Below are 16,098 nucleotides of genomic sequence, written 5' to 3'. Positions count from 1 at the left end.
TAGTTATCACTACTGTAAATGTTATTGATTATAACTGTAGAGCATGACTGGATTTGATATCAGAACATAGGCACCCTTTGTGTTAATAGCCCAATAATTGTCAAGCCACGGTCAGTAGATGATCCGCATAATAGTAGATCAGTGGTGTGGAAACCCAAACATCCTAACATCTAGTGCAGCAGATTAATGTATGTAACACCATGTAACCCCTTACAACACTTTATGGAACATTGATCCTGATGCGTTCATGCCTCTTAAGGCAACATTGACTTCAGCACTTTGTCTCTTTGGATAACATTAATTCTGTTGCCTTCTTCAGGCCTTTTTAATCGTTGGTTATCATTGAACATTGTAGTCGTTTGTGGTCTTTGGGCAGCATGGTTCCCGGTGCCTCCAGGCTTTTGTAATTATTGGGCATCATTGAGTATAACTAATCATGGTGCCTTCAGGCCTTTTTAATTATTGGGTAACATTGATCCTGGCACCTTCAGACCTCTTTAATCTTTAGGTAAGTTTGTCTCTGACACTGTCTGACCTCTTTAACTATTGGCAACATTCATCCTGGTGCTTACAACCCTCTTTATTCTTTGGGTAACATTGATTGTGGCACATTGGAAGAATTCAGAACTACACAGTTGACCCTCTACAATGACTGGCAACACTGATTCTGGTGCTTTCAGGTCTCTCAGGTGGTACTGATTCATGTCAGTAACATAGGAAGATCTTCTCAGTTTTAGTTTATAAAGGGAGATCTTCACAACTGGTCCGCCATGAGATATAAAGTACTTGTTTCCACCATGTTCCACATGGTGGTCAGATCAGACTGGTTTTTTGTATATATATCCTTTAAAAATAATATTTTTTTTTTTAGACACAAGAAAGTTGAGCTTTTCTTTTTCCGTTCTCTGAGGTAATTGTCTCGGTTTACTGATTCCAAGTATTCTATACACAAGTATTGAGTTGAAATCCCATTACTAGATGAACCGCTGGCGGAACTGATGACATCATTCAATGAAAATGTAATTGGTGACCTCTCCAGAAGGGAAATATCTACCGAATGTTTCCTTCTATTGCTGTGTCGTGCCTAATTGTGTAAGACATATTGTAACAGGGAGGATTTTATGAAGTGTGCCGGGCTTGTGAGCAGGCCCCAGCGATGGCGGTGTTTGCTGTGTTCCAGGATAGTTGAGAATACTTGGTGCGTTGCTTCAGGGATTTTTTTTTCTTTATAATCTTTGCATCATTGCAGCTCTTGTATATTCATAAAATTGCCTCTAAAATTCTCCTGATTGAAGGCATTTTGTAGGCTGAATGTGAAGTCTGTCTTTAATACGCACACATACCATAAGGCAGTCAATAGCCCGCTGCTTCTCATGTATTTTTACCATCTTTTATATTTTAGAGGTAAATTTATCCACTTAAAAAGTTGAATAACTTTCCAAATCCATTACTGTAATAAAGCTGAATTAGTCTGTTATACAAAGATGCATTCGCAGTTTTAGTATCGCTGGAAACCGTCAGCAGGCTTGTAAACCTCTCTTACTCTTTAGTTGAGATCTCATAATAGAAGAATAGCTAAAAGAGAAGTCCACTTTCAGCAAATAAATTATATTGTTTTGTAACCAAAAGTTTTACAATATACTATGTGTATTAGTTTGTCACCGTTTTCTAGATCTCTGCTTGCTGTCTTTGAACAGGAAAGCATCAGTGTTTATTTCCTGCGGTTAAAAATGGCCTCCCTGGTCATGTTTTTATCAGCAGGAAGTAAACAATGAAGCTTCCTGTTTGATGACCGCAAGCTGAGATCTAGAAAACTGCAAGGAATTGATAAAGAAATATAATGGAATTTTATACAATTTTGGTTATTTGCTGGAAGAGGACAACCCCTTTAAATTTGCATACATCAGGTGGCACAAATGCTCAATTAAGTTCTACGCAAGGGCTGAACAAGCAGGAAATGCAGAGATTTCTGCTCTGAAGGCTGCAGTGTAATCAGTGAAGTTAAATTGTACCTTTTGTAATAGAGGAATAGAGTCACAAATTGATGTGTAACTAGTTTATTGTAGTAACTTTTTTCTTAGTGTTTTGCAGATGCTGATTTGTATTGACAAGTTGTATATTTTTTTTCTGAAGTCGGGTTCACCGATCTTGAGACTTGCTATGCCGGCAGGTCTCAGGAGCTGCAGGCTCCTTCCCTTTGTATGTCCCCGGCTTCTTCTCTTCCTTCCTGCCCTTGTAACACAACACCTGCCGCTCGCCTTTCTAAGGAGGACTTTGTCAATTTCCTCACTCTCTTCGATTTGCTGATGCACAGGTTTTTCTCCTGCTGTGACTTCCTACAAATGGGCCCCAGTATGCCAATTCCTCGAATTGCACTGTCTTTATCAAGATCATTCATTTGCATTATCGGCAATAACCATTACATTTATTTGAAATTTTAATTCACTGCTGCGGAATGTCTTCTGCCACCGGCTCCTGCTGTTTGTTTACATTAACAGTCGATTGTCCGGTCCCCATTAACCGGCTTCCCTTTTTATGATTCGATTTTTGTTTTAGGCCTGATTTTTTTTTTTTTTTTTTTTTTTAATCTACAAATTAACTTAATCTTAAATACTTATGAATATAGTCATTTCATATCTTTGTGGAAAGTTTTTTTGTGTGTGTTTTGATGATTTACACATTGCATTATGCCAGGCACCCGATCACCTAAACATACATCTAAAGTATATGGCAGCTTTAAAGGACATCTACCGCCAGGATGAAAGAATGTATGCAGATGAGCGTGAGGGACTCCAGGCTCCATTAACAGCTATGGAGCCTGGAGTCCCTAACAAACATTTGCATACAGTCCTTCATCCTGGTGGTAGATACCCTTTAAGGTGACTTTAAAGTAATGTGCATCTCCCACAGAAAGCATATGCATTCTCAGCCAGCATCTAAGGGTGGTGGCACATGTGCCATTTTGGCTGTGTTTGCAAACGCAAACCAAACCACACCCACCAGGGCGGGCTATGGCCCGATCGCATTGACGTTTCTATGGTAACGTCTGCGATCGAGAATGAGCCGCCGGTGTTTTGCATTATTTAATGCAAAACACAGGCTGCTCGTTCCCGTGACCATGCCCCCCTTTTCACCTACCATGGCATGGAGACGGCGAGAAGTGGGACACTATCTCAGTTACTGGAGGTGTTCTGCGGTCATTTTAGAAAGCTGGCGGACACATCCCGATACAAGTTCCCCTGTGTAGGAGGTTGGAACTTGGACAGAAACATTACAATAGTGCTAGTTGGCCGTGAGCTATCCCCACATGACTGCTCTAAATGTTTGAACATCAAAAATTGCATCTGAAAAACTGAACGTTTTGAAGGGTGCAATTACATGTTCAGTTTTTCAGATGCAGTTTATGGAGCCAAAGGCAGGTGTGGATCACGATGGGTGAGAACATTATCATTGAGATTTGCTCCTCCTTTTTTTTCACTGCACTTGTTTGGACATAAAAAACTGCATCTGAAAAACTCAATGGGGGACATTTACTATGGCGTTTCCGCCAGTTTTGTGGCGCTCTCACCACATGTTCTGCTCTCCTACCTATTTATTAGCTGTCGGGGACAGAAAAAATGACTTTTTCCGTCTGCTCCGACTCTTCTCCGAAAAGGGGCGTGGCTTTGGCGGAGTGGAAACTCAGACACAATTAATATGTGTCACAGCCATTTTTGGGCGCTGTAAACTGGCGGAAAGTAAACCAAAAGAAAACTGGTCTAGCAGGGACTGTTGGACACATTTCTGGTGCTCAGGACAGATTTTGGTCCCAGGGACAGAAAATGGGCTCGGGGACAGAAAATGGGCTTGGGGACAGAAATGTCTCTGCACAGCTCTACAATATTAAATGTGTATCTTCTTTCCGAGAGCAGGTCGGTAACAAAGCCAATGCAGACACCGACACTTTAAGTAAATGTCCCCCAATGTGTGAACGCACCCCCAGCTGTGTTCCTACAAGTAAGCAGAGCTACATATGTGGCCACAGTTCTGAGACCCCACAAAATTCAAACTATAATTCTATGCATCTGTCTGTGGGCTGCTATAGATCAGTATTTTTCTAAACTAGAATCCCATTTTTCACAACAGCTGGATATGGTGCTGGTGGGTGAGGAGGCAAACAACCTCCGGACACAATCGTAGTCATGGTGCAGAGCCCGCTACTGACGTGTATGCACATCCTTCATGGGAAGGGCTAGAAATCATTTAGCTGGTTTCCTTGTAACGATAAATAATCTGTTGAGTTAAGGGTTCTCCATGGGACTGAGGGTTTACAAGCTGACACATTGCCAAGGAGATTGGCAGCTAATTTCTTAGTGTTTTCAGCCGCGCTGCTCTGTGCTGTAAGACAGTATTAAAGTGAGGATGGCCCTGGGGAAACCACACAAGACAAGAAGTTTTTCTTTTATCTGAAAGACAAAGTGCAAAAACTTGCATATCTTGCATGGCCTTGATAGAGAAGAAATACACAGGTCTGATATTGTATGTTTAGGTTTCCATACAATGGGATGTGTTGAAGCCAGGTATCTAGAGACACTTCAATTTATTCCTCCTACATGATCTGAATAGTGTTCGTATCAGGGTGATGCCACACGTGGCGTTTTGAAAGCGTTTTTGGCCCGTTTTGAAGCAGCCCTTAAAAAAACGCATGCAGTTTTTGAAAACGCATCATTTTATAACAGGTTTGACCAATTAGCTTAATTCAAAAGGTGTGCCACCACCCTTAGGGTGTTGTCACATGTGGTGTTTTGAATCCGTTTTTAGTCACGCATGCGGTTTTTTTAAAACACATCCATTTTTTACCATTGTTGTCAGTTTTGCCCAATAGATAAACAAGTTGTAAGCAGCCGAACGCATTGGTAAACGGCCAAAAACCAACACGTTTTTTAAAGGACGTCATGTGTGGCATCACCCTAACTCTTAGCTAAAAATGAACTCTTTTATATAAGTAAAGTATACTAGATCATTTCTGTAGTTGGCAGTGTGTGCCAGCTTTAGGCTGTGTAATGTACAAATAATCAGAAAATGGAAAAAATAAATCTTCACAAGAGTTCCCCTTTAATGTGTTAAAGACCATTGCTCTGAGAGGGTTTAACCCTCTCATAGTGACAGCATCTTCTTTGTCTTGGGAAGCTGAGAGCTTCATGGTCTCCTTCACATAACTGAGCCTGTGATGGAGTGTTGTCTTGTAGACGATGGTGAAGATTCATAAGTACTCCGCGGACAGGAGCCTCGTATTTGTCAGAGTTACCCAAGTGAACGGTCTAGTAATGCCTCAGTGGTGCGGCCGTCTCCTGGGGGGGAGGGGAGATGATCTATTTTCATGTGTTGGTTTTTATATGGAACGTAAGTCACCCAGAGCCAGCAATGTTTTAGCTGCTTCCAGGAGACATGAAAGTTTGTTGCTTTTCCTCAAGGCTCTAGATAGAAATGTAGATGTGGCATTGCCTTTCACTATATTTATCTATCGTTGCTAATTCACTTTTAATGTGACTACTCAGGGCTTTCCTGTCTGAGGTACAGCACTGCTCATCCTGAGTCTCCTGGTTCATGGACAGAGCTATAGAAATATCAGACATATTTGGAGTACAGTGTGTTGTCATGGCCTTAGAAAGCAGATTTACGTCTAGTTAATATCTCATGGTGTGTCTGCACCAATTCAGCATAATTGGGATGTGATATTGATCTCATGGCGTCAACTCGGGACATTTCGTGCATAGGACCCAGTTCAGATGACCATGTCTCATGGGCCGCTCAAAAACCTCTAAATTGGCTTTGACTATACAGGGATTCTAAATGGGGTATATGAGAAGCGGTTGGCCAGATAAGAGAACCTTCTATCTCTATCTGAAATATTTTTAGACATTACCTTGCAGTCTTTGTGCTCCTGTAGTTTACCGTGTAGCATCCTCTACACCTGTGCACTGACGCTGGACGTCATGGATGGCAGTGCAACCGGCGCCATCTACAGCCTGCTTCTATGAAGTACGTCTTTACCAGTACTTATACACACAATAAATTAAAAAAAAAAAAACTTTGTATGGAGAACTGTGTTAATATACTCTTATCATACAGCATTTCCCACATAATGTAGTGTATCCCTCTATATATACTGTATGACTAGGCAATTATTACATTTTAATGTCTACAAAAAGCTGTGTGACAGCCTCCTGGTTAGGTTGCGTTCACACATTGCAGTTTTTCATTGCGTTTCAAACGCATCTAATGAAAGCATTTGTATGTTCACCAAAACGCTGAATTTTTACCTGCAGCGTATTTCAAATCTCTGCCGTCTACGTCAATGAATGGAGCGGCAGCACATGTGACCTACCTGTTGGTGCATCCCTTCCGGGTACAAGGGTGTAAAAACAAACTCCCATTCTTGTGATCCGTGGGACCCCTCACCGATCAGCAAGCTATCCCTTGGCCTGTGGATAGGAGATAAGGTGTTGTGACTGGACAACACCTTTAATCACCATTCTCGTTAACCCCTTGGAGTTGAGTTGACAGTGATTTGTATTATCCATATTCTATTCTGCAATTAAGAAGAACACAGAATTTGTATTTGTTGCTTTTTGCTGTAAATGTTCACACTATGCGTTTGAGTCACGGCTTGGAGAGAGCACTAATAAAAATGTATAAAAACATCAAAACCGGTTTATAGGGGGAAGCTGCAAGTGTGTCCCCTCCACATAAAGTATAAGGGTCACAACTTGTAGAGTCCGTGATCCTGAAACTCAATATGATCAAGTATTAAAACAGACTACATAAAACAACATAATCAATGATTCTAAGTAAATGGGCGCCTCCTCCTGTACACACACAAAAAAACTAAAGATGAGTTTGCAGGAGCAGTGAAGGAAGGATGACCTCACCCGAACGGAAGATATAATGAGTACAAATGGAAATGCGAATTCCCACAAGTGTTTTCCCAGCAGCTTGTAAACTAGCGAGATACGAGGCAAGGTCTAGGCCAGGGGATCGAGTCTTGAAAAATGTCCTATAAATAGTGCGGCTAATCACGCGGAGTAGACTACGTGGATTAATTTGGGTCTAACATTCGTCATAATTGAATCTGGCGAGGAGGGGGCGGCGTGATGAATTGTTAACCTTTTCTCCCCGTTTAAGCTGAGAGCGTCGTCTGCGGAAAGGCCACAACCACTGTAAAGAAGTGAGGGAAGCAATACCATTAAGCTGCATGGCACCATAATGTGTTGTCTGCGTTCCCTTGGCTGCAAAGTTAATCAGTTGACTGGATTTAGCGCGCCTCATTTCTTTTAATGGCTGTTGCTTTGCTGATCCATCTTACCCAACTATTTTTTCCTTTTTCTTTTTTTTCTCAACTTTTTAAAGGACAACAAATTCAAAAAGTTATGTTTTTCCATATGAAACATTTGTAAATTAGAAAAAAAATGTATACATGCATCCATATGTCTTCCCATGACCACAATGAACCCGTAAACTTAGTAATGAGTATATGAACACCATTTACTCGCCCCTCTCTGCCGCTTCAGTTTAGGTCACTCTCTGTATACGGAGGCTCAATGGTGACGTGACAAGCACCCACTACAGCAACGTTTTTTAGGCTATAGATAATACACGCTTGTCACTCTAACAACACCACTGAGCCTCTGTATACAAAAAGAGGCTGACGGTAACCTGAACTGGAGCACCATAGAGGGGTGAGGATATAGTCTTTATTTTTTATCCTCCCCCGAAGACTCTATATGTAAAAACCTTTGATCACGGATGACCCCTTTAAGGGACTGCAGTGATAAATCAAAGCTGATTCTTTATTTGTCAGCAATGGTAAAAGTCCCAGATGATGCCTCCTCTTTTACCATAAAGTGATGGCACATCCTACCAATTTATCATCTTTTTATGAAATTGAAACATCCCTTTAATCTTTGAGTACTGAATAGATCAGAAATTTTGGACAATCATTCTCTCGGCGTTCTGTTCTAGAGAAAATTACTAGGGTGGGACCATATCTGCTGGTGCATCCTGTTTTTTTTTCCTATTTATGTGGTATATGTGAATAATTATGTAAAGTGGCAGTGCTGGATGATGCAGGCAGTGTAGAAGGAAATAAATTGGTACACCAGTAATAATGGACCTGTGTGTAGTGTGCTGAGAAACTCAGCAATATGTATGGGGGGGATTTAAGAGCTGGTAGATGCCTTTTAATCATTTTGTGTATATTAGTAGAAGCAGGACTGTGATAAATGGATTAATATTCCAGGAGTGTACATGGACTTGGAACACTGGGCACATGTCCTCAAACTTTCTTGATCTTCGCCCTCTGCATTTAAACTGGATTTTGGCCCCTCATATCTGGACTTAGTGATTGTTGTAATATTCAGCCAGCATACTACTGAGAGCAGTGGCCTTCTTTAAATAAAGAGGACTAAGAGCACAGCTGTCTGATGAGACTCCCCCATTGCACTTGAGGGAGCTACAATGCTGGAATGTGGATACACAGTCCTACTGCTACTAACACACACAAAGGTTTCACAGATCTTCCCGGTAAATACTAAAATACCAAATACTGGCTATAAGTTTGCATGGTCCAAATTGCTGACCTATTTCCTTTAATATCATGTTTTGCTGGCTTGGAATTCAGGCATTCTTTTTAAGCCATGCATTGTTCCTCTACTCAACACATAAGTGGGGGGGGGGGGGCTGCATCGTAACTTTCAAGCTATGACTTTTAGAATGGGCACCTCTGGAATAAGACCCCCAACTGTACTAACCTTTTCAGCCTCTGGGTGGAGTTTTGCCTTTTAACTCTGTGCAGTGCAATAAGCAGAGAGGCAAGGTCCTTATCATGAGAAATTATATTTTAAGAATATCTCTCACCTTTTAGGCTTCCGCCACTCTGGGTGCTTATTTGGGGCCTTGCAAGTGCTCTCATTGTCCCTTAAATGTTCAGCGTTCCCTCCTGATACATGTTGGTGTCAGGCATCGACTCTGCTCGCTCCTAAGTGTGCTTTTATGCAGCATAATCTCTATTCTTCCTTCTGATTTTAAATGTATTTATTTCCCCTCATTTTCCCTTCATTTCTTATTTCTCGCTCTCAGGGGACGATTAGCGTTGGCATAGATGCCACCGAGCTGTTTGATCGCTATGATGAAGATTTTGAAGACCTGCCAGGAAGTGGCTTTCCCCAGATTGAAATTAACCGTATGCACATCTCGCAGTCTATTGAGGTACGTACAGCTAATTCCTCTCTATATGAAGATATATCTGAATTTGCAAGGCATAGAAGTCCCATGTAGCAACTTAGTGATGCAGAAGTTTTATTTTTATTTACCGCCGGCTCATCTTTATTTATAAAGGAGATTCAATTATTATCTTAGCCGGAGCCTCATCTGCATGAGACGACACATAGCGTGAAAGGGCTGCACTCAAGCGCCTTATACATGACTGTCTGGAAGTTATGTGGACAGGGCACAAGGACCACTGTATTCAAAGCAGAGGGAGGACGATTAAAGTTGGATTTGAGAAACTTGCATGAATAGTGCTCCACCGGTGCATTGGCTTTGTCTGGTTTTGCAGACCAGACTCAAACTTTAATCTTTAACCTTTTTTAAGAAATCGCCTTTTTTCTGTTCCTCTACTGCCCTTATTAACAACATACAATGACCTTCTAAAGTGACAAAATATTCCTACGATATGCATCTGCTTTTATGACCTGTGGAGTCTTTGCTTCCGATGTAGAGATATGTCCTGCTGGTTTTCTGTGAATTGTGGCACCCTAGTCACCCGATGTATGGGAAATTGTTCTACTGGTTCAAGGGCATGTAGGTGCCTGCAGTTCACTTGTTAGCCAGGTGGCTAGGAGAGTCACTATGCAGGGCTAAAGATTCAACATCACAACAGGACTGCAACCCCTTACTTGTTAGGCCCGCACCACACAAAGATGTTTTGTTCGGGCAAAACGGATTGTGTCTGGGACAGATTTCACAGACCTACCACAGTGCAAAGGATGGGACTCCGTCATTCAACCCGTAATCAGGATTACTGTTCATTGCTGCTGTTCTTAAGGGAAGAAGGGACTAGTGTATTACTTAAACAGGCTGCCAGCAGATTATTATATCTTCAAGAGGTGGTAGATCCTTTAGAGAGCTACTTCCTTGTTGTCCTTGAATTACCGCTAATGGCTAGTATGGGAGTGTATCTGGCCACTAAACATCCAAACAGAATGGAATTGTCCAATGTAATAGATGTTTGCATCCTGAAATTCCAGATCTATGGAAATTGGCCCATCAGTCGTTCTGCTGTGAATACTGTGGCCTTCAACAGGTTGCATTAGCTGGATTTCCTGTAGTTGGACCCCAGGTCTTTATCATAGACGCTGGTGAGTCCTGCACAGATGGATGGACCCTTCCAACACAATACAGTTTTTTCAGATGAATGAACTATGACTAGGAACTAGGCAAATCAGACCACTAAATTATTTTGCCCATAGATGTTAGAAGCAAACATCATCTAAGAGCAAAACTTTCAGAAGCAGTTCCCAATCCGCCGTGTTGCCCCTGAATCTTATGACATATATGGAATAGTGAATATAATTGATAATGTATTTCCTGAAATATTAATCAGCAATGTTGTGTCTCACTTCCAGGCTCCACTAACAGCGACAGACACTGCCATTCTCTCCGGGAGCCTCTCCACTCAAAATGGCAATGGGGGCGGATCAATAAACTTAGCTTTGAGACGAGTGACCTCGGCCAAGGGATGGGGAGAGGTAAGCACCGTGGAAAATAAACACTGACGATCTCTACATCCGCCAGAGCGAACAAACAAGAAAACGCACACACAGCACATTATGAATATAAATTGCCAAACAGGACGGAAAGGTAGTTTGCAAACTGGTGTTTATATAATTATGGCTGTCTACCATCCTGTCAGACACAAAAGGTTTTATACATCGCTGCCTCTGTGTGAAGGACAAAACTAATGGGATCTTCTTCCAGCGCTCAGCCTCTCGGGTTGTACAACAAGCCCCGTATCTGTTTAGGTCTTTAAGAGGGTATCAATTATTACCAAGGCCCCCGAGGCTACTAGTTAGTAACTTCTGGAGAAAGACAAATATGCTAAACTTGCCTGAGAGAAATGATCTGATCAGAGAAATCAAATCCTTAAAAACAAATTGCTAAAAATGGCTGCAGTTTGGATCTCTCTGTGCCTGCTCTCTATATACTGTCTGCTGGGGAAACTTTTATGGTGGAAAGGTTACCTTCCTTTTATAATGCTTTCAGACATTTAAAGGGAATCCATCTTCTGTTTTGACAATACACTGAAGAGGCGCTCTAGAGAGCTGTGTAACCATACCTTTCTGTGAGTAGTATGTTGCAGCAGGACTTTGAAAAGTAAACTTTTAATCCCACTCTTGCAAGTGCTCTGGGTGGATCTTTCAGCCTGAAGAGTCTTTAACTCTTTGGAATGAACTGTTCCACAGCCCCTTGTCAAAGACCCACCCAGAGCTTTTGTCAAAGATGCAGAGCTGAATAATAACCCCACTTTTCCAAGTCCTGTCACCATTGACACAGAGGTATGGGTTACACAGGTCTCCAGGGCCAATACCTAAAACTATCTGCCACTGTGTATGGTGAAAAGATTACTTTGGGATTCCTATGTAAACGTGGAAGGATAGCTGTGACAAGTGACTGTAGGTGCATACACTGAATATATATGTATACTTGGTGTGTAATTTGGCACTTCCCACTCTTTCTCATTTCCTCCTCCTTTCCATTATTCCCTGGATGTGATAACCAATGACCCATCATATAAATAGCTGATTTTCTCCTCCAATGTAGCAAGTATAAAATGTGGTTTCTGGAGAATGCATTTGCAGCTAATTGCACACCCTCTACGTAGCCAAAGGCGAACTTGCATAACAAATTCTGTACTGCAATAAGAATCTGTATAACTCCCTCCACCTCCTTCCCCAACAACTGAATTAGATCTCACCAAGTATTTCTGAATGGCACAGGATGAGTAAGAATGTACTTACTGTAGTTAAAGGGATTCAACTTACACAGATATATGGATAGTGGTAGGGAGCATCCATTGCATTATACCCTTCTGGTTCTAGTAAAGGGGAGGGGCCTGAGCTGGTTGGAGGATTGCTGCAGCAGATTCCTCCGACTAATTGCCCGTTAGCTTATCTCAAGCTTAGATGGATGGGGCCAGTAGGAGAAGGTATACTTTTTTTCTTTGCCAGATTTCTCCTGGAGCTTGCAGAATATCTTTGGCGACTGATAAATAGGTGTTCTCCTTCCGAATGTTTCTCATTCATCTCAAGGTTTAGTGTCCCTTTAACTGTTCCCAGCTCTGTCTGTAATTTTTAGTGAGTATATAAATACTGCATCTTTAACAAGCGTTTGGTACTGCTGAGACTGAGGAATGTCAGATTAACATTGAAAAGCCGATGTGAAAGTCACCCACAGTATAGAAAATGAGACTGTGGAAGCTCTCGCTCCAACTTCAAAAGCTGCGCTCAAGCAGAACTGCTGACATGGTTTAACATGAGACTCTGGAGAGCAGTCTCGAGCCACCTGTGAGACCTAAAATACAGTGGAGTGTAACCAAATGGAAATGCAAAAAAGCAGCGATTCATCCAAAGACCCTTAATTAGATTCAGAGAGGAGAGGAGTCAGTTATCAGACAGCCGGGTCTTCTCCAGAGAGACCTCTCCTCTATTATACCAGAGCGCCGGGCCCAGCAAAGAACCAACACTCTGCTGCCAAGTCAAGAGATGAGATTGAATAAGATACACTGGTTATAATTTAAGGGTTGAATGGGGCAGTGGCCCAGGGCCAGAACGTTTCCATCTAGGATGAAAGACGAAGACATTTAACTGATTATGTTATTCAGGAGCCACAACCTTCCTGATCTGTTGGGGGAAGCTCGGTCATGCTACAATTTTTTTTCCACTAAAGGGTGGTGTCCAGAAATGAATCATATGTTGTGGGCTCTATATGTAATGTTGCGATTCATATCGGTAATAAATCCAGTGCCCTTATATCTGCAGCTAAGAGGCTTACTCTGCAATATTGTATGTAATCTCATTCCCCTCGATGGGTCATAATTGCATTTGCTTTCACTTACAGCGTCACTCTTGGTGGAGTTACTTTATTTTAACTATGTTGTGGGTTGTCAGTATACCGCTTCATAGCGGTGTATTTATGTTGTGGAGATAAATTTGTCATAAAATGATCATATGTTAGATTTCTGTCCAATCCTGTTTAAAACAAAACATGGCGTTGGCCCAGGTAACAAGCTGGGCTCTGAAACATTCAACAAATTTGGTTTTACTTTGTAGGACCAGCCCTGCACTACTGTACATGACCAACTTCATGCTGCTTTACTACTGTAGTGCATGTTGAAAATAGTAATCTAGAATAAATGACTGAATAGTGAGTATTTCTCTATACCTTCATGCTTGGTTATTAAAAGCCTATATGTTTTCCAAAATGGATGTCATTTTCTCAGCTAAAACACACACACGTATACAGTGTCTGTGAATCCTGGACCATGTGGTGGTCAGATTTCATGGACCAAACACTGTGTCTGGGGACTGGACTCCTAGTATCTTTGTTATGTATGATGCATGGAGCCGACGCATGGCCTCTGGACAAACTTATAGAAAATGTCCTCCTCTGCATCAATTTTTATTTCTCTAAATAATTGCATAGTTTCGATTAAAAATGTCCCACTGCTCCTATGTTAGTCAGACATCTGAATATGTCGTAAATACTCCCTTTGGTCTGTTTCCTACTTGCCAAATATTTTATTTGCAAAAGGAGGGGGATCTGTGAAATCTACACATAGATTGTTGCTTTAGGCTTTTTTGCCCTTCTTACCATGAAGCAGTCACCGTGGCTGTAGGCATGTTGGTCGCCTGCCTTGTTCTGCGCCTGTGGAGCATTGTTTAGCCCTGCAGACGCCCGTCTTATCACTGGTCGGCATATGTCTGGATTTGGAGATGTAATAAGATTTTCTGGAGTAAATGGGGTGTGTAATGAGCAGCCCTGATCCTTGCTGTCTATATCATTTATACCGCACAAAATGCCTAGCAGGCATTACAGCTATCACACCTATTATATATATTGGTAGAGTGGTCCCCAATAGCTGGGAAGTGAGGGTGGCGTCAATTCAGAAACTTCATTTTTTTTTGGTACGTATATTTTATGAAATATATTCAAATACATATGCAAAAAAAAAAAAGACTTCAGAAAAATTTGTGTTGGCGGTTCTGGGTTAATAAATGTGCATCTATCAGTATATAATAAATGTTTCTATTTTGGCCTCTGTGCCTACATAGTTTGCAGGTAGACAGTATGTGACAATGCTATCTGTGCCTACATAGTTTATAGGTAGATACAATGTGACAGTGCTATCTGTACCTACATAATTTATAGGTAGACACTGTGTGATAGTGCTATCTGTGCCTATTGAACGCACACCGGTAGATACTGTGTGACAGTGCTATCTGTGCCTACATAATGTAAAGGTAGACACTGTGTGACAGTACTGTTCATGCCTACATAACTTACAGGTAAACGCTGTGTAACAGTACTATCTGTACCTACATAATTTACTGGTGGACACTGTGTGACAGTGCTATCTGCTCCTACATAATGTATAAGGCGAGACAGGAAGGAACTCCTGTTGTTTGTTCCTACATCAAATGGACTCCTTATGACACTGCTGCTTTAGCACAGGCGGACACTTAGCTGTAGCTTCAGCTACTGAGGTAACTGTGCGTTTGTCCGCAGTTGTTGTAAAAGGCTTCTTAACATGTTAGGTAACACAGTTACGTGATGATAGAATACATAACATACAAAGACATTTGTTTTTCTACACATTTAACTTCTTTTGTCCTTTGTTTTCAGCTGGAGTTTGGAGCTGGTGACCTTCAGGGACCCCTATTTGGACTCAAGCTTTTTCGGAATCTTACACCAAAATGGTAATTTTCTTTCTTCTTACCTTTGGTACAGATCTAATGGAATCTTTTAAAGGGGTTGACCGCTTTCAGCAAATAATTGATATTGTTTAAGTAATGAAAGGTTATACAATTTTTTTAGCATATATTCTGTATCAATTCCTCCCAGTTTTCAAAATCTCGTCTTGCTGCAAAAAAATTGAAACAGAAAGTATGGTCGAAAATTGTGTAACACAAACCATATCAGTTATTTGCTAAAAGTGGGCAATCCCTTTATTGAGTCACTGACAGTAAGTGGAAAATGTCTTCTTCACTTCTAAAGGCTGAAAGGCTTTGAGGGGTAGTCCAACTTTTCAAAATGGAGATTGTATTGGTTGAACAGTCTATAAATGAGGTTGGTTGACTCTTCAGAATTTGCATAGTGAGTGTTACAATTCTTAATCAATTCATACATATATTTTTCATTTGACTTCTGCACAGGTTAATGGTACAAACATAGTGATTGCAAATATGTTAGTTGGTATTTTTTCATAGTTTTGTTATATAATGGAATGGGACTTTGGGGGGGGGGATAATTTTTTATTTTTGTATTGATTTTGGATAGTGTCAGATGGGTTGTCCCGCTGTCGATCCGAGCCCGCCCATCTGACAGTTAGTAACCTTCATTTGGAAGGGTTGGGGATTGTAGAGAACATTCTATCCATGCAAGAATCAGAGGTGATGGAGGTAGTAAAAGCTCCACTTTATGCATCTTTTACATACAATGTCAGGGGGTTATTGTCCTGTCTGGTCAGCTGCTTCTTGTTTATAGTTTTCAGTCCCACGTATGGTTATGTACAACTTCCCCTGCAGAATTTATCACTCAAAGATGCAATCTTTATTGTGTTTAATCCATAACACTGATATGCAGTAATACCTTCCCCTCCCCTACTCGGCGACAAAACCCATTCTCTTTGTCACCCGCACTAAACAGACGCTTTACAATCCATAATTAGGGTCCTTTGGGCAGGAAAGTAAGGTCACACCTTCGCAGATGAAATGAGTCGCACAAGATTAATTTTTAAGGCAGTTTGCGTTTCTGCTAGAGGTAATTTATTTCCTATCCAGA

General features: G+C 41.3%; 1 protein-coding gene across 1 annotated transcript in view; it reads left to right on the top strand.

The window, feature by feature from the left end:
- Nucleotides 1-16,098, top strand: part of DNAJC11 (DnaJ heat shock protein family (Hsp40) member C11) — a 99,824-nt gene that overhangs the window by 62,800 nt on the left and 20,926 nt on the right. Inside the window, exons 5-7 of the mRNA XM_072156281.1 lie at nt 9,118-9,246; nt 10,665-10,787; nt 14,941-15,014. Of these exons, the coding sequence (XP_072012382.1) occupies nt 9,118-9,246; nt 10,665-10,787; nt 14,941-15,014 (326 nt within the window). The remainder of the gene's footprint in view (nt 1-9,117; nt 9,247-10,664; nt 10,788-14,940; nt 15,015-16,098) is intronic.

This window comes from Engystomops pustulosus, chromosome 6, assembly GCF_040894005.1.
Source record: "Engystomops pustulosus chromosome 6, aEngPut4.maternal, whole genome shotgun sequence".
Taxonomy (NCBI): domain Eukaryota; kingdom Metazoa; phylum Chordata; class Amphibia; order Anura; family Leptodactylidae; genus Engystomops; species Engystomops pustulosus.
Note: the sequence above shows the minus strand (reverse complement) of the source record. Positions and strands in the feature narration are given on the sequence as shown.